We start from the raw sequence: 23,261 nt of genomic DNA on the forward strand, positions 1-23,261 counted from the left end.
GCCCCGCTGCCGGTAGGGAGGCGGGCCCGCGCGGCCCTAGCGCCCCTCGGCTCCTCCTCCCGCCCCGACCCGCTGCTCTCGCTCTGCGCCTCGCGGCTCTCGGGCGAGTTCCCGCGAGCGTTCGGAAGCAGGGGAACCCCGCCTCCTGGCAGCCCAGCCACGCCCCCGCTCTGTCTCTTCCCGCACGTTGCCACCACCTCTTTCCAGTTCTTTCCGCAGTCTGTCTCTTTGAGCACTTTTATATTTTGGTAAGACATAGCCCAAGATCAGTCATTGTAACCATTTTTTAAAATGTGCAATTCAGGGGCGTTAGTTATATTCACAGGGATGTACAGCTATCAGCAGTTTCTGTTTCCAGAATGCCATCACCACAGACAGGAACTCTGCACCCCTTCAGCAATAACTTCGCGTTGCAACCCCCTGCAGCTCCTGGTAACCGCTAATCTGTTTTCTGTCTCTATGATTTGCCTACGCTAGATATTTCATTTAAGTGGAACCTTATATTTGTCGCTTTGTATCTGGCTCCTTCCGCTTTCCATATGTTTTCAGGGTTCATTCACCCAAATCTTACTCCTTGTTGTGGCTGAATAATATTCCATTACGTGTATGTACCACATTTTGTTGATTCACTTGTACACCGATGGCCATTGGAATTGTTTCTAGTTTCTGGTTATTATGAGTTGTGATGCAGTGACCATTGGTGTCCAGTCTTTATTCTCAGTTCTTTGGGGTAAATACCTAGGAGTGAACTTGCCGGGTTGTATGGGAATTCTGTGTTTCACTGACTGAGGAACGCAGCCAAACCATTTTCCACAGCAGCAACGTCCTACATTCCATCAGCAAAGTAGGAGGTTCTGATTTTTCCACATCCTTGCCAACATTTGTTATTTTTCATTTTATTTTTATTCCCCTCCCCCTCCTACCACTCTGTTTTTAGTATACCTTTCCCATTAGGCATGAAATCCTTTCTCACTGTGGTTTTGATCTGCATTTCCCGAATGATTAATGATGTTCACTGATCTTTTCGTGTGCTTATTGCTCATTTAAGTATCTTCATTGGACAAATGTTTATTCAGGTCCTTTGACTTTTTTTTTTTTTTTAATTGGCTTGTCTTTGAGTGCCTGGGTGGCTCACTCAGTTAAGCATCCTACTTGGTAAAAGCTCACATAATGATCTCACAGTTTGTGAGTTCAAGTCTGGAGTCTGGCTCTGCGCTTACAGTATGGAGGCTACTGGAGATTCTTTCTCTCTCCCTCTGTGCCCCTCCCCTGCTCACACACACACTCTCTCCCTAAATAAATAAACTTTTAAAAAACTGGGTTGTCCTTTTCTTGTTGAGTATTAGCAACTCTTTATAAATTCTGGATATTAAGCCCTAGGCAGGTATATGACTTGCAAATATATCCCCCCCATCCTGTGGGTTGTCTTTTTACTTTCTTACTAATGTCCCTTGATGCCGAAAGGTTTTGCCGATGTCTGATTTATCTATTTCTTCTTTTATTGTTCTTGCTTCTGATGTCATATCTTAAGTCCATCGCCAAATTCTGAGTCCATGAAGATTTATCCTCATACATGCTCCTAAGAGTTTTATGGTAGTAAGTCTACTATTGAGGTTTCTGACCCATAGTGAATTAGTATTTCTATACAACATGAGGTAGGGGTCCAACTTTATTCTGTTGCATGTGAAAATCTAGCTGTCTGAGGACCATTTGTTGAAGAGTGTTTTTCTCCATTGAGTGAACTTGGCACCCTCATGAAGAATCATAGATTTTTGGCCATAGATGACTGGGTTTATTTCTGGACTCCTAATTCTAGTCCATTGGGCTTTTTTTTGGGGGGGGGGTCTAACTGTATGTCAGTGCCACATTGTTTTGATTAATATAGCTTTATAGTAAATTTTGAAATCAGGAAGTATAAGTCCATCTGACTGTTTTTTTTTTTCAAGATTATTTTGTCTCTTCAGGTTCCGTGAAATTCTGTATGAATTTGAAGATTGATGTTACCATTCTGCAAACAAGGCTGTTGGAATTTTGAGAGGGATTGTGTTCATTCTGTAGGTCACCTTGGGTATGACATCTTTAACAATACTAAGCCTTCTTTCAAAAACATGGAATGCCTTTCCATTTATGTAGGTCTTCTTACCTTTCTTTTAGAGATGATCTTGTAATTTTCAAAAATACAAATCCTTTCTCCTTGGTTAAATACATTTCTAGGTGTTTTAGTCCTTTTAAGTGCTGTTATGCATAGAATAGGGTTCTTAATTTCCTTTTTGGATTGTTCACTGCAGGTGTTTAAAACACACGTCCTTTTGTGTGCTATTCTTGTGTCTCTCAACATTGCTGAATTCGTTTATTAGCGCTAGTAGCTTTCTTGTGTGTTCGTTAGGATTTTATTTATAAGATCATGTCATGTGAGTAGAGATCATCCTTTCTTCTTTTCCAATTGGGATGTCTTTTGTTTCTTTTTTTATTTGTTTCTAATGTTTATTTATTTATTTTTGAGAGAGAGCGAGAGAGCACGCAGGTGCATGCACAGGGGAGGGGCAGAGAGAGAGGAAGACAGAGAATCTCAAGCAGGCTCTGCACTGTCAGCTCAGAGCTGGACGTGGGGCTCCACCTCATGAGCTGTGAGAGCATGACCTGAGCTGAAATCAAGAGCTGGACACTTAACCCACTGAATCACCCAGCATCCCATGGGTGCCTTTTATTTTTTTGTCTAATTGCTCGTGCTAAAGTTTCCAGTACAATGTCGGGTAGCAGAGGTGAATCAGGCATGCTTGTTTTGTTCCCACTCTGAGAAGGAAAGCTTTCAGTCTTTCAGCATTGAGTATGATGTTAGTTGTGGATTTTTCATAAATTCCCTTTATTATGTTGAGGAATTTCCTTTCTATTCCTGGCTTTCTGAATGTTTTTATCATGAAAGGGTGTTGGGTTTTTGTCAAATGCCTTGTCTGCATCAAATGAAAAGATTATGTGTTTTTTCCCCCTTTATTCTATTAATGTGGTGTATCACATTGGTTGTTTTTTCTTAAGGTGTACCGCTTTGCATTCCTGGGATAAATTGCACTTGATCATAGAGTATTATCCTTTTTTTTTTTTTTGAGTATTATCCTTTTAACATGCCACTGGATTTAGTTTGCTAGTATTCTGTTAAGGATTTCTACATCAATATTCATAAGGGATATCGGTCTGTAATTTTCTTGTGATGTGTTTATTTAACTTTGGCATTTGGGTAATGCTGGCCTCACTGAAAAGTTAGGAAGTGTCCCATCCTCTTTGATGGTTTGGAAGACTTTGAGAAGGACTCCTGTTAATTCTTCTTTAAGCATTTTGTAGAATTCACCAGTGAAGCCATCTGGTCCCTGGGTTTTCTTTGTTGGAAATTTGATTACTATTTCAATCTATTTGTTATACCTCTGTTGAGATTTTCTATTTCTTTTATTTAAATTTCTTTTTTTAATGTTTATTTATATTTGAGAGAGAGAGAGGGAGAGAGTGTGTGAGCAAGCACGCACAAGCAGGGGATGGGCAGAGAGAGACAGAGACATGGAATCCAAAGCAGGCTCCAGGCTCTGAGCTGTTAGTACAGAGCCAACACGGGAGCTGTGAGATCATGACCTGAGCTGAAGTCAGGCACTCAACCAACTGAGCCACCCCGGCGCCTCTAGATTTTCTGTTTCTTCTTAAGTCAGTTTAGATAATTTGTGTTTCTAGGAATTTATCCATTTCATGTAAGTTATTTGTTGTCATAAAAAGTTCATAATAGGGGTGTCTGGGTGGCTCAGTCAGTTAAGCATCCATCTTCGGCTCAGGTCATGATCTCATGGTTCGTGGGTTCGGGCCCCACGTTGGGCTCTGTGCTGGTGGCTAGCTCAGAGCCTGGAGCCTGCTTCAGATTCTGTGTCTCCCTCTCTCTCTGACCCTCCCCTGCTCTCACTGTCTCTCTCTGTCTCTCAAAAATAAATTTAAAAAACAAAAAAATTTTTCTTAAAAAGTTCATAATATTCTCTTAAATTTTATTCTATAAGGTCAGTAGTAATGCCTCTACTTTACTTTCTTTCTGATTTTAGTTACCTATGTTTCCTCTTTCTTTTTCTTTATCAGTCTATAAAGATTTGTCCATTTGTTGATTATTTTCAAAGAACCAACTTCTGTTTCATTGATACTCTATTGTTTTTACATTCTTTAGTTTATTTATCTCCCATAATCTTTATTATTTCCTTTCTTCTGTTAGCTTTGGGTTTGGTTTGCCCTTTTCCCCTAGTTCCTCAAGGTATAAATGTAAGTAATTGGTTTGAGATCTTTCTTTTTTTATATAGATAGTATGTTTTTTTTAAATAAAGGAGACTCTCATTCTGAAGTTTTAATTTTTTCAATTTTTTCAAATGTTTTTAAATTTTTATTTTTGAGAGAGAAAGAGACAGCATGAGCAGGGGAGGGTCAGAGAGAAGGGGAGACACAGAATCTGAAGACAGGCTCCAGGCTCTGAGCTAGCTATCAGCACAGAGCCCAAACCAGGGCTCAAACTGAGATCTTGACCTGAGCCAAAGTGGGACACTTAACCAACTGAGCCACCCGGGTGCCCCAATATAGTATGTTTTTTTTAATAGTTTATTGTCAAGTTGGTTTCCATAAAACACCAGTGCTCATTCCCACAATTATCCTCCTCCATGCCCATCACTCCCTTCTCCTTTCCCCTCCCCCTTCAGCCTCTTTCTTTTTTTTAAATGCAGGCATTTATAGTAATAAATTTCCCTCTGAGTCTTTTCCAGAGTTCTGACATAATTGGTTCTGACAGTGACGGCTTGTTCTGTGATGTTTCTGAGTGGAGGGAACACGAGATATATTTATATTTATATGTTTCTGTTTATTTATTTATTCTGAAAGAGAGAAAGCACAGGAGTGGGAAAGGGCAGATCTCAAACTGGCTCTGTGCTGTCAGTTCAGAGCTGATGTGGGGCTCAATCTCATGACCACAAGATCATGACCTGAGCTGAAGTAAAGAATTGGACACTTAACCAACTGAGCCACCCAGGCGTCCCAGAAGGTCCTGGTTAATTTCAGATTTTGAGGTTCCAGCATGATTTAGAAAAGAAAAGTGTCTGAACAAAGTTATAAAAACTAGTTTATTGAAAGTTGGATGATGAACGCCTTGTATTTCTGTGACATGACCCAGGACCCCGTGTGGCGCCAAGCAGTGTTCACCATGTGAAGTCTGGGCCCATCCTGCCGCTGAGGAGGCCACCAGGCCTTGCGGTTGTTGCCAGAATGTTGCCTGCAGAACTTACTTCCACTCCCAGCCGGGCATCTGAGCAGATACTATCTTTATGTGGGGTTGTTTAGCACTCTAGTCTGAATGTTTGTTGCCTTAAATGTGCAGGACATCAGGGGTACCTGGGTGGCTCAGTTGGTTAAGCATCTGACTTCAGCTCAAATCATGATATCACAGTCATGGGTTCAAACCCCGCGTTGGGTTCTGTGCTCACAGCTTGGAGCCTGGAGCCTGGAGCCTGCCTCTGATTCTATGTCTTCCTCTCTTTTTGCCTCTTCCCCACTTGTGGTCTGTCTGTCAGTCTCTCTCTCTCTCTCTCTCTCTCTCACAAATAAATAAACATTAAAAAATTTTAAAAATGTGCAGGATGTCAATAACCAAACAAAAGGAGCTTGCATATGCGCATCATTTGAAAGTCCCCAAGATCCCTGCACAGTGAACTCGTTGGGTAGAGTCTTTGCAATGTTTAAGAAAAGAAGGAAGAAGGGTCATTTTTACTTTGAAAGGAATGGTAAGGACACAGGATGATTCTGGTGACACTGAACCTTAAACATCTCTAGCTTGATTCCTTCTTCTGCTCCTGTCACCTTGCTGGTGGCACCCACTGTGCCAAATCTCCAGGATCTCACCATTTCCTGTCTGGCCTCCTCTACAGAATGACCTCCTTTGCCCCTGCATGCTTCACTCTCACCACCCCTCCCCTACTCCTGTGGACGGACCCTGTTATGGCCACCAAACAGTCAGTAGGCATGCAAAAGGACTGGGAAGTCTACCTCCTTGTCCCCTGGATGGTTTTGTCACTTACTGACCTGCTTCCTTTATCCAGTATTTACAACTTCCCTGTCTGGAGGTGGCTTCCTGGGTCCAGCCTTGTGTTCTTCTTTGTTCTTTGAAAGGCGGCAGCACAGAAGAGCATCGCAGAAGTTGGGCGGGAGCTGGAAGAGTTGGTGGAACGGCTTGTAGACATTGTCAGGAGTCTTCAGAGTCAGACACACCTCCCAGAGTCCGGACCAGACAATGAAGGGAGCACCCCAAGCTTGGTAGGCACAGCCGGAGTGGAAAGGGTGTGCAGGGGGCAAGGCTGGGGACAGCTCCCAACTGGAGCAACATGAATGTGTTTGGAAGTTGAAGGATGCAGTAAGTCTTCATCTGTTATTATTTTCTTACTGTCAGACATATTTGAGCAGAAGCCTGGAATGCTTGAGGTGAGGCAGGGGAGCGGCTGGTGGGCTAGGCTCCATCCTTAGCCCTGTACCTAACCAGCTCTGAGGTCCCCAGTGACCTCAGTGCAAATCATGCGGACAATCTAGTCATTATCTTCATTGACTTTTTAGCAGCCTTTGGCCACACCTTCATTCCTGAAGCTTTCTTGTTGCTTAGCTTCTAGGACAGGAGTCTTCTGACCTTCCCCTGTTTCTCTCTGGCTTGCTTCCTTTCCGTCTGTCTTGCAGGCTCACTTTTTCCTCTCCTCAGCCAACGAAGTGCCCAAATTCCTCAAGGCTGACTTGCACATCTCTTTCTCTTCCCCCCTGCATGGTCTTCCCCACACGATGGCTTTCATTACCACCCCGGGTACACCAGAGCTGCAGCATGGACCTTTCTCTGAGCTCTGGTCTGGTATCTTCCTTCTCACCTTTTCCTCTTGGTGTCTCAAAGGTCATCACACTTAAAGTGTCCCAAACTGGGGGCGCCTGGGTGGCTCAGTCAGTTAAGCATCTGCCTTCAGCTCAGGTCATGACCTCACAGTTTGTGGGTTCAAGTCCCACATTGGGCTCTCTGCTGTCAGCATGGAGCCTGCTTCAGACTCTCTGTCTCTCTCTCCTTCTGCCCCTCCCCCCTTTAAAAATAATTAAATAAAGTTATAAAAAATGTCCCAAACTGTTTCCATCTCAGAGACTCGGCCTGTCATATCCTCCTAAGTGCACAAGCCAGAAACCTGGGAATCGTGTCACCCCTTCCCTCACCAGCCTCAACATTTCTGGGATCTGTTTACTACTGTTGAGCTTGCTGGAGACATCTCTGATCCAAGCCTCTGATCATTCCTTGCCTGGATTCCTTCAATAATTAATTCGTCCACTCTGCCCCCACTGGTCTGCTCTCCTCATGGTCCTCTCAAACACAAATCTGTTTTACTACATCTCCACTGCCATCTGCTTGTGGGGGATTGAGACTCAAATCCCGGCAGTCCTCCCAGAACCCACAGGGCCCTGCGGGGCTCCTGCCCTGTCTGCCTCTCCTGCCTCTTTCCATCTGACTGCCCTCACCCTCCTCACCCTCCTCATCCTGGGCTCTTCAAGCGGCAGCCACACTGGCCCACTTCAGTACCTCCAGGGTGTCATGCCTCTTCCCACCACCAGGGTGCACTCCATGGAATGTTCTTTCACCCTGTCACCTAGGTAACGCATGCTCATCCTTCAGACCCCCAGCTAGATCATCACTTTCCAGGAGAAAGCTTCACTGATTTTCTTGGACAAGTCCCCCTATTAGAGACTCTTATGACTTCCTTTCTAACAGTTATCACAAGTTGGAAGTTGATCATGATTGGTGCCATCATTTATTCATGTTTATTCTCCCTCTTCCCCTACCCCTGACTCTAAGCTTCATTAGGGTACAGACCTTGGTGGCTTTTGTTCTTTTGTTCACTCTTGTATCCCCAGGCCTAGCACAGTGCTGGACACATAGTTAGGTGTTCAACAAATGCTCACTGAAGGAGTGACTACACGGGTCTTTGGGGATGCAAGGTGCTGGGGGAGAAAAGCCTGAGAGTCTGACTTTCCCCCTTGGTGTTGCCACTCAGGTGTATTCTGACCTTGGGCAAGCCATTTCTTCTTTCTGAATCTCAGGTTTTATCTGTAAAATAGGAACAATGACACGTGGCCTGCTGCCTCGCTGGTTGGCCGTGAGGACTAAAAGAGCTCTGGTATAAAAAAACCACTTAAGTAGGGGTGCCTGGGTGGCTCAGGTCGTGGTCTCGTGGTGTGTGGGTTGAAGCCCTGTATTGGGCTCTATGTTGACAGCTCGGAGCCTGGAGCCTGCTTCAGATTCTTCGGATTCTGTGTCTCCCTCTTTCTCTCCCACTCCCCTGCTAGTGCTCTGTCTCTGTCTCTCAAAATAGACATTAAAAAAAAAAGTGCTCCAGCGATGGGAAAATGCAGGTTGATAAAATTCACTGTGGCAATTTAGATCACCTCCGTGAGCTCTGTTATCCCCAGATTTTTAATATCGTTCTCAAAAACCAGAGAGCGCCAGGGAGACCGAGTCACGCATGCAAAAGCAAAGGGCTTTATTATTACGGGCTTAGGCTGGCCGGACCTAAGCTCGGGCTCACAGACTTTAGCAGCACAGTGGATCTGTGCGGAGACAGCCCTGAACAAAGGCGGGGTAGGGCCTTTATGGGTTTGGGAAGGGGGAGTTACAAGAAATTGTGACACAGGTACAGGGGTCCAATCATTATCACCTATCAATATTGGCAGTAACTTTAACCATACATTGTTACTTTTGGCGGGACCCAATCACAACATTTAGAGTATTAACCAATTACAGAGTGGACCCAGGACCCTCACGTAGGGCGTGACTGGCCTTCTAGGCCTGCCCTTAGAAATGTTAAGGGTATTAGCTGGCCTTTACTGATTGGGTGTTACAAGGTGATCCCTCCTGCCTTGGGCAATGTGTGCCCTTCTATTGTCTAATGGAGTCAGTTTGATTCAGACCTGCGTCCTTACATAACTTCTTTTGTAAAATGGGGATAGCAAACCCACCACGGAAGGTTGTTTTACAAATTAGAAGTAAGCTGTGGAAAGTGCTCAGTCTGTTGGACCTGCTACTTTATGCGTGGTAAGAAGAGTGGCAAATAGGATATGCAGAGTTGGGAAGGAAAGTCCGGGACCAAAGGTGGGAAGGTGGGAGTAGAAGAGAGGCTGTGTTGGGGAAAAATAGGACCTGAGGCTAAAGAAGATCAGGGAGCTCGTGTTAGAGGCTCGGGAGGGCCAGGAGGGCCTGGGTGCTGGCAGCATGTCTGCGCTGGATTTTGAGAAGAGAGATGACAGAATGGTAGTCTCTCGGGGAAGATTCTTCTCACCTCCGTGGCTCATCTGGGTGACTATCTGTATTATTCACTTTGTAAAGCCCCTATAGGACGGGCTTACAGATTTTAATACCTTTTTTGGTATTACCTAAGAAACCCATGTTTATTGTAGAAAATACTAGAAAATGCATGAACAGTTTAACGAAAGCAAATGAGGGGCACCTGAATGGCTCAGTCGTTTAAGTGTCCGACTTCGGCTCAGGTCCATGAGTTCGAGCCCCGCATCGGGCTCTGTGCTGACAGCTCAGAGCCTGGAGCCTACTTCAGATTCTGTTTCTCCCTCTCTGTATGCCCCTCCCCTGCTCGCACTCTGTCTTTCTCTCTCTCAAAAATAAATAAACATTAAAAAATTGTTTAAGAAAATGAAAGAAAGCAAATGAACACCACACTACCCATACCCCCACCACCTAGAAATAACCACTGTTTAATATTTTTGCTGCCCTTTGTATTCTTCCAGAGTCCTTTCAAGGCATGTTATCTGAGGGCCTAATTATGTTTTCAAAAATTTGCCAGGGGGCAAGTAGAAAATTAGAGATGGCAGAATTAGAATATACTATTTGACGCATACCTTAAGAGACTTGAATTAATTTATTTATTTTGGGTGATTCATCTATAGTCTTTTGCCGGTGGGGTGGACCTTTCCTTGGCCTCTTCAAAGCCCATGGCTCCCCACACACCCAAGAGAAAAATGAGTGACATTCTGCATGACTTAGAAGAAATCCGGGAAAAATTACAGGCAAACTTGACGTGGAAAGCGGCCCTTGAAGAACCACTGCAGGGTAAGGTGATCTTATTTGGTGGAAGTTTAAATATGGAACTTGGGGGAAATGACAGAGTGTTCCATGGCTTTGTTTTGTGGGGATAGGATCCCAGAACCCAGCTGTGTTGTTCCCGTGGCGCTGTAAATGAGGAAAGAGTGGGCTGAGGTGTTTTTGTGGCTGGATATGTTTTCTGGGTATGACTGGTGGTATGATGTAACACAGGCCTTCAAAAAATAGAAATTCATTTTCTAAGACCTATACTTCCAGAACCTAGACCTGATTTTGCTAGTTTACTGCTCATCTTTGTTATCCACCTGATGAGATTCAGAAATAGGGTGTTCGGGGAGGGCTCAGGTGGGTCAGTCAGTTGAGCAACTGACTCTTGGTTTCAGCTCAGGTTATGGTGTTGCGGTTTCATGAGTTCGAGCCCCGCATTGGGCTCCAAGCTGGCAGTGCAGAGCCTGCTTGGGGTTCTCTGACTCCCTCCTCCACTTGTGCTGTTTCTGTCTCTCTCAAAATAAATAAGATTTTTAAAAAAATTTTCAAAAAGAAATAAGCTGCTTTTTATGTTAACTATTAAATGTCTTTGATAACAAGGCATGGAATTTTATAAGTAGTCCTTGATAAGTTCTATTAACATATCATCTCCGGTAAGTGTGCTAATAAACAGTGAAAACACAGAAAGGAACCTTTGTGTTCTGACTTCGTACCCTCGTCATGACTGAAGAATAGTTAGTTCACACCTGCTCCTTAGACATCAGCTCTGGGCTCCCTCTCTTCTGCCTCCTGGTCTGGCCACTGTCCACTTTATATACTTTAGAGACATATCTCTTGTAACTATTTTTATATTCAAATGGTTGTCGTCTGCTTAAAAATTATTTTTAAAAAATTTTAATATTTATTTATTTTTGAGAGAGAGACAGGGCACAAGTGGGGGAGGGGCAGAGGGAGAAAAGCAGAATCGAAAGCAGCTCCAGGCTCCAAGCTTTCAGCACAGAGCCTGATTCGAGGCTCAAACTGACAAGCCATGAGATCATGACCTGAGCCAAAGTCAGATGCTTAACTGAATGAGCCACCCAGGTGCCCCAAAAAGTTATATGTTTAGGTGGAGAAACATGATACCTTGGGAAAAGTTTCTCAAGGGACCCAGTCAGAGCACACTTTATTAGTTGTTCCAAAAATTATCTGAGGAATAAGTACCCCTAAGATTAGATCGCGTTCCTTAGTGATCTTATCTACTTACATAAGTTTATTTTATTTTATTTTTTAAAAATAGTTTATTGCCAAGTTGGTTTCCATATAACACCTAGTGCTCTACCCCACAGGTGCCTCCCTCCATGACCATCACCCTCTTCCCCTCTCCAGCCCTCAGTTTGTTCTCAGCATTCAAAAGTCTCTCATGATTTGCCTCACTCTCTCTCTCCAACTCTTTTCCTCCCCTTCTTCCCATGGTCCCCTGTTAGGTTTCTCCTGTTAGACCTATGAGTGAAAACATAACTTACATAAGTTTAAAATCAATTTTTTAGGAGTACCTGGCTGGCTCAGTCGGTGGAGCATGTGACTCTTGATCTCGGGGTTGTGAGTTCAAGCCCCAAGTTGGGTGTAGAGATTACTTAAGAATAAAATCTTAAAATAAATAAATAATTAATTGAAATGTTTAATCATTGGCGTTAAATTTTAAATTCAGCAATCAAAACAATATAAAAGCCCACAGGGAAGGTCTCTTTCCCACCCTTGCCCAGTCTGCCTAGTGACCTGTTTCAGTTAACTGCCTGTATTAGCTTCTTGAGTGCCCACTTAGTAACATTTTAAAGCACTGATGGCATTTGGTGGGGAGGGTCATGGATCTTCTGGGTGTCAGAGCGCTGTGATCTCCTGGAGCTGTATCAGCTAATTTATTTGATGCGTACGCATCTAACCCTTTCTATGTGCCTGGTACAATGCTTGGTGCTTAGAACATAAAGATGAACAAAGTCTCTACCAGGGTTAGAAATAAGTCCACTGTCCCAATCAATGGAGGGACGCGGAGACTTGGAGCACGGCGTGGTGAGGGTGGTGAGGCTTTATAATTAACGGTCTTGCAAGGCACACTCCGGGCAGTTACAGCAGACAGTTTCTCTCCTAGCATGCAAGTGCCTCCCCTTGTTCCTCATTGACCGAGTATACAGAGGTTTCAGCCTTACCCGGATGTTACCTATGCCCATGTAAGGCAAAAAGTAATCTGATGGGAACAAAAGTACATTCCCTGAGGTGATGCAGAGATTTTCTGTTCTTTCTCCCTTTGTTCTTTGGTACATGCTCATTTCAAAGCTCTTGAAAACAAGCCTATGAAACAGAGAGGTGAAGAAGAACCAGGAAGTGAAGTGTCTAAGGTTTGGTGCTCCCTTATCGAGGTGGGGGTCCATATATCCAATATGTTGTAAACCTACTGTTAACCAGACAGCATAGCTTTTTTTTTTTTTTTTTTGTATTCCTGAAAATGAATCATCTCCCTTACTTCTCACACCAGCAAGGAGCTTAGATCTTACCAGGGAAACAGGCAGTAAAAAAAGTCCACCGTGAGAACATGGGGCTGAACATAATGCTGTGGGAAACAACGGGGCGCCTGGGTAGCTCAGTCAGGTAAGCATCCAACTTTAGCTCAGGTCATGATCTCACGGCCCGTGAGTTCAAGCCCCACGTCAGGCTCTCTGCTGGCAGCTCACAGCCTGGAGCCTACTTCAGATCCTCTGTACCACTCCCTCTCTCTGACCCTTCCCTGCTCTCTCTCTCTCTCTCTCTCTCTTCCTCAAAAATAAATAAACTTAAAAAGATTTTTTTAAATGATGTAGGAAACAAAGGTAACTTGCAGCCTGCTGATAAGTCCTTGAAACAAGCAGAGTGACCTTCCTCTGGGAGCTCAGCTGTCTCCCAGGTGACAGTTTGCTAGGGGCAAAAGGCAGTCTTATCTTAACATTCCCCCACTCCCCAGGAGTCTGTAAGTCTACTTTAAACTATGGAACATTTAACATTCCTTTGGAAACTTCCTCTTTCTGCCTCCCCAGATAGATGTTAGCAATCATCTCCAGGCATAAGGAGCATGATATGCATATATCTGAAGGGTCTCATAACTGAGGTTTTACTAGACAGTAATAAAGGACCCTTTCCTAACAATAGCTAGTCCCCTTAAGGGCCTGGAAACCTTGCTTCTAAAATTCCTTACAGGGGACGCCTGGGTGGCTCAGTCGGTTAAGCATCAGCTTTGGCTCAGGTCATGATCTCATGGTTCGTGGGTTCGAGCCCCGCGTCGGGCTCTGTGCTGACTGCTAGCTCAGAGCCTGGAGCCTGCTTCGGATTCTGTGTCTCCTTCTCTCTCTCTGACCATCCCCTGTCTGCACTGTCTCTCTCTGTCTCTCAAAAATAAATAAAAAGCATTGAAAAAAATTAAAAAAAAAATTCCTTACAGACTTCTGCTCTCCCTAACCCCTTCCCAACTTGAAGGTATAGAGTCGGCCACCCTTTACAACACTAGTCCAGCTCTCTGCCCATGGTCCTGTCCCCGAGCTTTAATAAAACCACTGTTTTGCAGCAAAAATGTCTCAAGAATTTTTTCTTGATGGTTCGCTCTGAACCCCACCATTTCCACATCAGTACCTGAGCTGGATGTCCTGTCTGATCCAAGTGTGACACTACAAAAAAGCTGTGTGCCTTGATCACGATGTTTGGGTACCTTCTATTTGCCTTCTTGTTCTTTTTTGTTTTTTGATGAGACTCTTTTTCCCTTTCCAATTTTTTGCTTCCTTAGTAGAGCCCCAGGAGGCTCCATCTTCCTCTTCGTGCCTACGGCCTGACCATGACCACCTTACCCCCGCGAGGGCCTCCCGGTTTGCTCAGTGTAAGTATGTCCTCTGCTTAAAACTTGGGTTTGGCCTGGGGCACCTGGGGGGCTCTGTGGGTGGAGCGTCCAACTCTGACCTGATTTTTGGCTCAGGTCACAATCACAGGGTTGTGGGATTGAGCCCTGTGTTCTGTGTTGGGCTCTGTGTCCAGTGGGGAGCCTGCTTAGGATTTTCTCTCTCTCCCCCCGCCCCTCTCCCCAACTTGAGCTCCCTCTCTCTCTCTCTCTCTCTCAAAAAAGAATTAAGCAAGGCAAGACAAAACGAAACTTGGGTTTGGCCTGCCATTTCACTTCCCTGCTGCTGGGCCTGTCCTGGGCTCACAGGGGAGCTGATTACAAAGACAAAAGGGACGCAAGACTCCAAATTCCAGGCTAAAATGGGGAAATAAAAATTAAGACGGGAAGGGGGATTGTTACTAGAACCACATTAGAAGACTGCAGGTTGACCGGTTTTAATTCCAGTATAAGTAAAACTGTATCACACTCAACGATACAAAGCTGGGGGCACCTGGGTAGCTCAGTCGGTTGAGCGTCCGACTTCGGCTCAGGTCGTGATCTTGCCATTCCCAAGTTTGAGCCCCTCATTGAGCCTGCTTCAGAGTCTGTGTCTCCTTCTGTCTTTCTGCCCCTCCCCCACTCACACTCTGTCTCTGTCTCTCAAAAATTAAAAAAAAGATACAAAGCTGTATTTTGCACTTAGGGGGAGAGCTGGTCATATCCTTGTTCGTTTCCTCAGGGGCCATCAGTCCGACCTTTGACCTTCGGAGCCACTCCTGTAGTCTGGAGGTGTCCCAGGACCTCCGGGTGGTGACTGTATCTCGCTGCCCGCAGACCCATCTCTGGAGTCATGAGAGGTTTGTGACCTGCCAGGTCTTATGTTCCCAGGCCTTTTCTTCAGGGCAGCAGTACTGGGAAGTGGACACTCAGCACTGCAGCCACTGGGCAGTTGGGGTGGCTTCCTGGGGAATGAGGCGCAACCAGACCCTGGGAAGGACCGGAGACTCCTGGTGTCTAGAGTGGAAGGGGACTCGGCAGCTCTCTGCCTGGCACATGGTCAAGGAGACCATCCTCGGCTCTGATAGACCGAAGGTGGTGGGCATCTGGCTGGACCTGGAGGAGGGCACACTTGCCTTCTATTCGGTGGCTACCGAGGAGTCGCTTCTGTATGAGTGCCCCGTCTCTTCCTCCTCTCCTCTGCACCCTGCCTTCTGGCTCTACGGCTTAACTCCGGGAAACTCTCTGACTATAAGGCCGGCCCAGGCGTAAGGTCCGCTGGGTCTTGACGCATGGTGGTTTGCCCTCAGCCTACGGGCAACGGCTGCTGCACAAGGGTCCTGCTTCCAGAGTTAGGGGGCGGGGAGTAAAGGGCTCACCACAGGCTTGGGACGTTCAAGCTTCACGTTCCCGAGAGAGCATGGGCCCTTGTCTGGCACCTGGGAGGTAAGCCCTCAGCCCTGGGGATATCCTGCCTGGTGAGAGTGTCTGTTCACCTGAGGGCCTCGGGCCAGGCACGATCACCTTGACCTCTGGAGGGGCTGGAGACTAAGGCCTGCCTTGGTGCCTGACCCCCAGTAAAAGCCCTGGCACCAAGGTGCCCTGGTTAGCAGTGCCCCTTGTACATTGCCACAACCTGTTGCTAGGAGAATTAACTTTGTCCTGTGACCCCGCGGGAAGAGGACAGTTGGTGTCTCTTGGCGCCTGCCCTGTGTGCTGTGCCTTTTACTACTGCCGATTTTTATCTGTATCCTTTCACCGTAATAAACTGTAACCAAGACTACTTTGTCGCATTCTCTGGGTGCTTTGTGAATGGCCAAGCCTGAGAGTGAGTGGTTTGAGGGAGCCCCACACTCGGGGCAGGTTATCAGTGGCCATGGAATGCCACGACCGCGAATGCGGTGCTTTCAGACAACACACAGCACCTCACGGTTTCTGTGGGCTGCGAGTCAGGGCCCCGTTGAGATGAGGCCTCTGCTTGGGGGTCTCACAAGCTGCAGTCAAGGTATGACCTGGTGCTGTGTTGTCATCTGAGGCTCAACTGGGGAAGGATCCCCTTCCAGACTCACATGGTTGTTGGTAGTGTTCGGTTCCACATGGGTTGTCAGACTGAGGCCCTCAGTTTCTTGCTGGCTATTGGCTGGGGGCCACCCTCAGTTCCTTACCCCATGGGCCTCTGCAGTGTAGCCCCTCACTTCCTCAGAAGCAACAGGAAGAGAAGGTGTCCTAGCCAGATGGACTTTAAGTCTTGTATAATATAGGGGCACCTGAGTGACTCAGTCAGTTCAGCGACTGACTTCAGCTCAGGTCATGATCTCGCAGTTTGTGAGTTCGAGCCCCATGCTGGGCTCTCTGCTGACAGCTCAGAGCCTGGAGCTTGCTTTGGATTCTGTCTGTCTGTCTCTCTCTCTTTCTCTCAAAAATAAATAAAACATTAAAAAAATAAATCTTGTATAATACAATCGCATACACGTAATCACATACATCCTGTTGCCTTTGATTTATTCTGTTGGTTAAAAACAAGCAGGAACTCCTGCCCGCTCTCTAGGGGACGGGAGTAAATGAAGGCAGGCATACCAGGAGGTGGGGCTACAGGGGACACTGACAGTCTGGCCAGCACCGGGTGTCATCTCATGCTGGATTCCCTCTATTTTTACTTATTTTTTAAATATTTTATTTATTTTTGAAAGAGAGAAAGAGAGAGACTGCGTGAGCAGGGGAGGGTCAGAGAGAGAGGGAAACACGGAATCCAAAGCAGGCTCCAGGCTCTGAGCTGTCAGCACAGAGCCTGACACAGGGCTTGAACCCACGAACTGCAAGATCATGACCCGAGCCGAAGTCAAATGCTTAACCGACCAAGCCACCCAGGCGCCCTCCCGCTACTTTTAAAAGCCATTTTATTATATAACATAACAGATACAGAAAACTCCATAAAAGGGCTGCCTGGGTGGCTCAGTCGGTTAAGTGTCCTATTCTTGATTTTGGCTCAGGTCATGATCTCGCAGGTTTGTGAGTTCAAGCCCCATGTTGGGCTCTGCACTGACAGTGTGGAGCCTGCTTGGGATTCTTTCTCTCTCTCTCTGCCCTTCATTCTCTCTCAAAATAATTAAGTTAAACTAAAAGAAAACTCCATAAAACACGTGGAATATAATGAATTATTGTAAAGTAAACACCCTTATTAAGTATGCTTTCGGTCAAGAAATAAAACCTTCCTGCCCACCCAGAAGCCCGTCATGAGCCCGTCCCGATCACACAATCCTTCCTGTACCTGAAAGGGAATCTGACTTTTACAGTAATCATTTCCTTAAATTTCTTTAGAGTTTTAGCACCCAGATAAGCATCCTGGCCATAAGAGGCTTGTCCACGTAAAACAAACAAAAAACCTCCAGATGTGTCGTTTTCGTAACAGCTCTATTGAGATATAATTTACAAACTATAAAATTCACCTATCTGAAGTGTATGAATCAGGGTGTCTGGTTGGCTCTGTTGGAAGAGCATGTGACTCTTGATCTTGGGGTTGTGAGTTCAAGCCCCACGTTGGGTGTAGAGATTACTTAAGTAAGTAAATAAATCTTTAAAAAATAAAGTGTACAAATCAACGTTTACTAAGGGGTTGTGAAACCCTCATTGTATTACAATTTCAGAACATTTTTATGACCCCGAGAAAGAATCCTCTTACCCGTTAGCCATTGACGCATGTGTCTTGTAGATCTCAAATCTACACATCGCTCTCTCCCTTTCCTTTCCTCGCTCTTCATTTGCAGGACCCCCACGTTGGATTGGCACCCATTTTGAAGATGTGGAAATTGAATTCTGCTGGATGGGGTTGAGCAGATAAGCCTCACTGCACAAACCAGCCAGGTAGCCCTTGGCGGTACATTTATGCTCTTTGCCCTCCTTTCCCCTGTAAGATGGAAATAATTATTTGCCCTTCCTTATCTTCCTCAAAGGGTTGCTGAAAGAATTAACATAGCAGGTGAGGAAACTAGAAAGATGCCAGGGCAATGATGACCGCAGCAACAATGACAGAATCATGGCGGCCTCTAACGCACCTTGGCCTTGCACATCTTGAGACTCGCATTTAGTTTACATACATAGCCTCAAAAACAGGGCCAAGCAATACTCTTCCACATGTTCTACTAACTTGCTTTCTCACCTCATGACCACTCTGCATGATGTTAACAAGCCAGGACGCGAAGGCCCAGACGGGGTTAGTGGTTTGTCCAGAGCCTGTCACTGGGCAGAGTGGGGACCATGCTGTTACCGCCCCCCCCCCCCAATCAGGTCTCTAACCTTAACACCCTATGATGAGGTCCTGTGCTGAGCTAGGACCCGGCCTTCCACTCCGGCAGGACACACCTAGCCCTAGAGCCACAAGATGCTCTTTTTTTCTGGTTGGTGGTGGTGGGGCAATCCTCGGCGAGCATAGTGACATTGGGTTACCTGAGCAAGGGACAGGGCCTTTCTCATCGTGCCAGTTGACCATGAAAGGGCTCTCCATTCTCGCTTTCTGCATCATGGGTCTTTTGTCTTCTCACCCAGAGTCACTTTGATGTTTGCCCTTTAAGAGTACCAAGATTGTGGGGCACCTGCATGGCTTAGTGGGTTAGGTGTCTGACTCTTGATCTCAGTCAGGTCACGATCTCATGGTCTGTGAGTTTGAGCCCCATATTGGGCTCTGTGCTCACAGGGGGGAACCTGCTTTGGATCATCTGTCTCCCTCTCTCTGTCCCCCTCCCCCATCAAAAATTAATAAACATTAAAAAAAATTTTAAGTATCAAAATTGACAATTCAGAGGCCAGGGTTTTTAGCTTCTTCAGGTCCTTTGGTTAAATACCATCCTACCTAATGGTTTGGATAATAGGGCCTCTACGAGCATGGAGTTTATTGTGGCGCCACATGATTTCCCCAAACTGGAGCTGAAGCATAAGAATCAAAAAGGTAGAGAATGGGGCACCTGGGTGGCTCAGTTGGTTGAGTGACGCTTGACTTTGGCTCAGGTTGTGAGCTTATGGTTTGTGAGTTCGAGCCCCATGATGGGCTCTGCCCTGACAGCATGGAGCTTGCGTGGGATTCTCTCTCTCTCTCCCTCTCTCTACGTTCCTTCCCCACTCCTGTCGGGGCCCGCCAAGTTTTCTGTCTGCCTCAGGCACCCACTCACACTCTCTTCCAAAATAAATAAACTTTTTTTTTTTGAAGTAGAGGGGCACCTGGGTGGCTTATTCAGTTGAACGTCTGACTCTGACTCAGGTCATGATCCCGCTGAGTTTGAGCCCCACATCGGACTCTGTGCTGACAGCTCAGAGCCTGGAGGCTGCTTTGGATTCTGTGTCTTCCTCTCTCTCTGCCCCTCCCCTGGTCATGCTCTCTCTCTCAAAAGTAAATAAGCATTAAAAAAAAGAAAATAAAAAAATTTTAAAGTAGAGAATGAAGGTTTGCCCTCTGCTGTTTTGCTTTTGTCTCGAGTCTTCTGTCAGCATAAACTTCCCAGGATACTGTGAATCGTCGTGCCCTTTCTCAAACAAAACAAAACAAGAATCCTCCAGAACAGAAATGAAGCTGAAATGCCAATGGCTGAAGGGCCTCTCACTTGAATCTCTGCCGCATGGGGCAGGAACCATCCCCACAGGGTCCAGCCGGGAAGACTTCCGCAGGGGATGAGGAGGCTCCTGGGCAGGGCACTGGGGGCTCCTGCCGCAGCATCTCACCTTCTCTGCGGTGTTTCTCTCAAAACCTTACGTTTTCTTGTGGGCTTGTCCCTGTTAAGTGCTTTATTTCTGGGGGTTAGAGAGAAGGGAGTAATGTCAGTGACAAGGGCCACCTCTATCTCCCCCACCCGCCTCCCCTCCACCACACACACACACACACACACATACACACAATCTCTCTCTCTCTCTCTCTCTCTCTCTCTCTCTCTCTCTTCACCCGCTGGAAGGCTTGGTTTTGCCCGTTGCTGGGGTCCAGGGCTTTGGTTTCCTGGAAGAACCACCCACCAAGCAGGAAGCTGCCACCTTCTTAGGCTCACTCAACCTCTAATACAATGATATCTATCTGTCCCTTACTTTTCCTCCCTCAAATACACTTTTTTTCTGGAAAAGTTTAATTTGAAGACTTTATTTCCTAGCTGATTGCAGAAATAAACCACAAAATGCAACAATGCTGTTCTTTGGAGGTACCTCAGGCTCTATTGCCCTGGTCAAGGGAAAAAAATCCCTTCCCCAGGGCCATGTGGGGCTTTTGACAGGAAGTCCAGAATCTTCCTTGGCATATGCTCAGCTGCATCATCCCCTACTTCTGCCTGAGCCCTCAGCCCCAAACCCGAATTTATCCTCATTCATAATTGCTCAAACCCCAGTCAGTGCAAGGGGTATCTGGCTGGTTCAGTCAGTAGGGTATGCAACTTACTCTCGATCTGGGGTGTGTGGGTTCAAGTCCCATGTTGGGTGTAGAGTTTACTTAAAAATAAATCTGAAAAAAAAAAAAACCCATACACACACACACACACAAATAACCCTAATCACTGGGATAGCTGGATGGCTCAGTTGGTTAAGCATCTGATTTTTGATTTCTGCTGAGGTCATGATCTCACAGTTTGTGGGTTTGAGCCCTCCATTGGGCTCCGTGCTGACAGTGTGGAGCCTGCTTGGGATTCTCTCTCCCTCTCTCTCTCTCTCTCTCTCTCTCTCTCTCTCTGCCCCTCCCCCAGGCACACCTCTCTCAAACAAATAAACATTAAAAAAAAAAGCCCCCTAATTGTTATGTGATTGTCCTTCCAGAGGAGTGCAATCTTCTTTTATTATATTTAGGATTATGCTGAAGGTTTGTTTCAATTTGGGATTTACCTTCCTAACCAGCCATAGGCTTTCTTAGGACAGGGTTTCCCAAGCTTCAGCCTTTTATGTGCCACGATTCTTGTTACCCTTGCATTATCTTCTGCACCATTTTTTACTTAATATATTTTCCTAAACCAACTCACTGACCCCTCTCAGGTTCATTCATTTCAAAAGGAAACATTATACTTGACCTTAGCCCAAAGGCCAAGAAGCGATTCAAAAGCAAACTTTAAAAATCTACGTAAATGGTGATCAGAGTCATGTGTCTTAAATAAAGGGGTAGCCCTAAAATATATGTTTCAAGGAAAATGAAACAACGTGACTAGCTTGGTTCTGTCCTCTAGGGCTCTGAACCCGAGACTTGCTCCGGAACTCAGCTCAGCTCGCTCATTTGCATGCTCTCTCTCTTGCAAGAGGAGATTATCACGTGTTAGAGACTCACTGAGGCTTTCGTCTTGGCTTAATTAGGATAGAAACATAACAAAAAAGAGAAGAACTTTCTGGCCACAGGGGTCGCTGTTTCTACTGTCCCTGCACCATCTACAATGACCTCTTGTTCCATTACCTTGGGAAACCTGGTTCTAAGAGATTGGGCTGCTGCAGTCTGGAAGACTCTATCTTCCTTCCCTGCTCAGTGAAATCTTTTTCACCTTTATTTTTCAAAATAATTATGCCCTGGGGAGAAAACCTTATGCCTTTGGTCAGGACACAATGTCTTGGAGTTACTAGGATCTTTTTTTTTCTTACTGTTTTTATTTATTTTAGAGAGAGAGAGAGAGAGAGAGACAGCATGAGCAGAGGAGGGTCAGAGAAAGAGAAGAGACACAGAATCTGAAGATGGACTCCAGGCTCTGAGCTGCCAGCACAGATCCCGATGTGGGGCTCGAACCACGTACCGTGAGATCATGACCTGAGCCGAAGTCAGACACTTAACCAACTGAGCCACCTAGGCGCCCCTATAGGATATTTTCTGCACCTCCTTCTGCACAATTAGTCTCTACGTTGTGACACTGGATTCTGCCTTCTCAAATCATCCCAGCTCTGGCCCCTCCTCTTCCCTCTGGAAGATTTTTCTGGTTCAGACTCTAATCGCTTCTCTCCCAGATTATTTTATTCGAGCCCCTCTGTCTCTAGTCACAACCTTCTTCCCATCTGTTCTCATTCTGCTAATGTGAGCTTCCTTGAACACACAAATCAGATGTTGCTCCTTCACTTAAAACGCCCTCAGTGCAGGGCATCTGGTGGCTCCGATGGTTAAGTATCTAATTTCAGCTCAGGTCATGATCTCATGTTCATGGGTTCTAAGGCCCACTTCAGGCTCTGTACTGACAGCTCAGTGCCTGGAGCCTGCTTCAGATTCTGAGTCTGCCTCTCCCCTGTTCACACTCTGTCTCTCAAAAATGAATAAACATTAAAAAATTTTTAAATAAATAAATTAAGAAAAAGCAGACCCACCAGTACTAAGAGTGATCAGGAAGGCCACTCAGGCTAAATCCATGGTCATTTTCCTCCTAGGAGCTCTCTGGGGATATTCGCATTTTTGCCGGGTTAAGGCATGGTGCTGCTTGGGAAGTCATTTGTTAACCCAGCCCTGTAAAAAGAGCAGAGATGGGAGGAATGGGACACGGTCCCACGTGTCTTGTTGGTTTTGGCCAAGGGAGGTAAAGATTTAGATTAGGAAGAGGAGCCTGAGTGGCTCAGATGGTTGAGCATCGGACTTCAGCTCAGGTCATGATCTCACGGTTCGTTGGTTTGAGCCCCGCATCAGGCTCTGTGCTGACAGCTAGCTCAGAGCCTGGAGCCTGCTTCGGATTCTGTGTCTCTTTCTCTCTCTGCCCCTCCCCTATTCATGCTCTGTCTCTGTCTCTCAAAAATAAATAAAATGTAAAAAAAAAAAAAAAGATTGGGGCACCTGGGAGGCTGAGTAGGTTAAGCGTCCAGCTTTGGCTCAGGTCATGATCTCACGGTTTGTGGATTCGAGCCCCACTTGGGGCTCTGTGCTGACAGCTAGCTCAGAGCCTGGAGCCTGCTTCGGATTCTGTATTTCCCTCTCTCTCTGACCCTCCCCTGGTCACGCTTCACGCTGTGTCTCAAGAAAGAAAAAAAAAGATTTAGATTACAAGATGCCACCTTTTTTTGTTGAAAGCTTTTGATAGGTTTGGGTACCTACAGAATGATTTGGAGGATTCTGGTGGAGGTGTATAGAGACAAACCACCTGGTCCACCTGTTGTCTCCCATAGAAAACCAGTGTTGTTCACTACGTCCCCCTAGCACCTAGCTCAGACCCTCCTACTTGGTGGAGACAATAACTACTTGTTAAATGACTTAATAAACATGATATCCTACATTAGTGCCTCCACTGAAGTATATTGCTATTCTTCTAAATATTTCTGTTAACTTTACTTAAAAGATATTGTTAAATCAACTTTGACATCATA

At 45.8% G+C, this 23,261-nt stretch overlaps 1 protein-coding gene and 1 long non-coding RNA gene across 2 annotated transcripts in view; one reads left to right on the plus strand and one right to left on the minus strand.

The window, feature by feature from the left end:
* The window catches only part of RNF135 (ring finger protein 135), a 16,211-nt gene extending 440 nt beyond the window's left edge, over nucleotides 1–15,771 (plus strand). Inside the window, exons 2-6 of the mRNA XM_029926992.1 lie at nucleotides 17–248; nucleotides 6,169–6,312; nucleotides 9,973–10,135; nucleotides 13,902–13,991; nucleotides 14,731–15,771. Of these exons, the coding sequence (XP_029782852.1) occupies nucleotides 17–248; nucleotides 6,169–6,312; nucleotides 9,973–10,135; nucleotides 13,902–13,991; nucleotides 14,731–15,260 (1,159 nt within the window). The 3' untranslated portion in view covers nucleotides 15,261–15,771. The remainder of the gene's footprint in view (nucleotides 1–16; nucleotides 249–6,168; nucleotides 6,313–9,972; nucleotides 10,136–13,901; nucleotides 13,992–14,730) is intronic.
* A 1,799-nt stretch (nucleotides 15,772–17,570) lies between these two features.
* LOC115281941 lies at nucleotides 17,571–19,729 on the minus strand. Its single transcript, XR_003904461.1, has 2 exons — nucleotides 19,580–19,729; nucleotides 17,571–17,892 (listed from the first exon to the last, which is right to left on the minus strand). It is a non-coding gene; the product is annotated as an uncharacterized LOC115281941 (long non-coding RNA).
* Nucleotides 19,730–23,261: the final 3,532 nt, after the last annotated feature.

Source organism: Suricata suricatta, chromosome 17 (genome assembly GCF_006229205.1).
Source record: "Suricata suricatta isolate VVHF042 chromosome 17, meerkat_22Aug2017_6uvM2_HiC, whole genome shotgun sequence".
Taxonomy (NCBI): Eukaryota; Metazoa; Chordata; class Mammalia; order Carnivora; family Herpestidae; genus Suricata; species Suricata suricatta.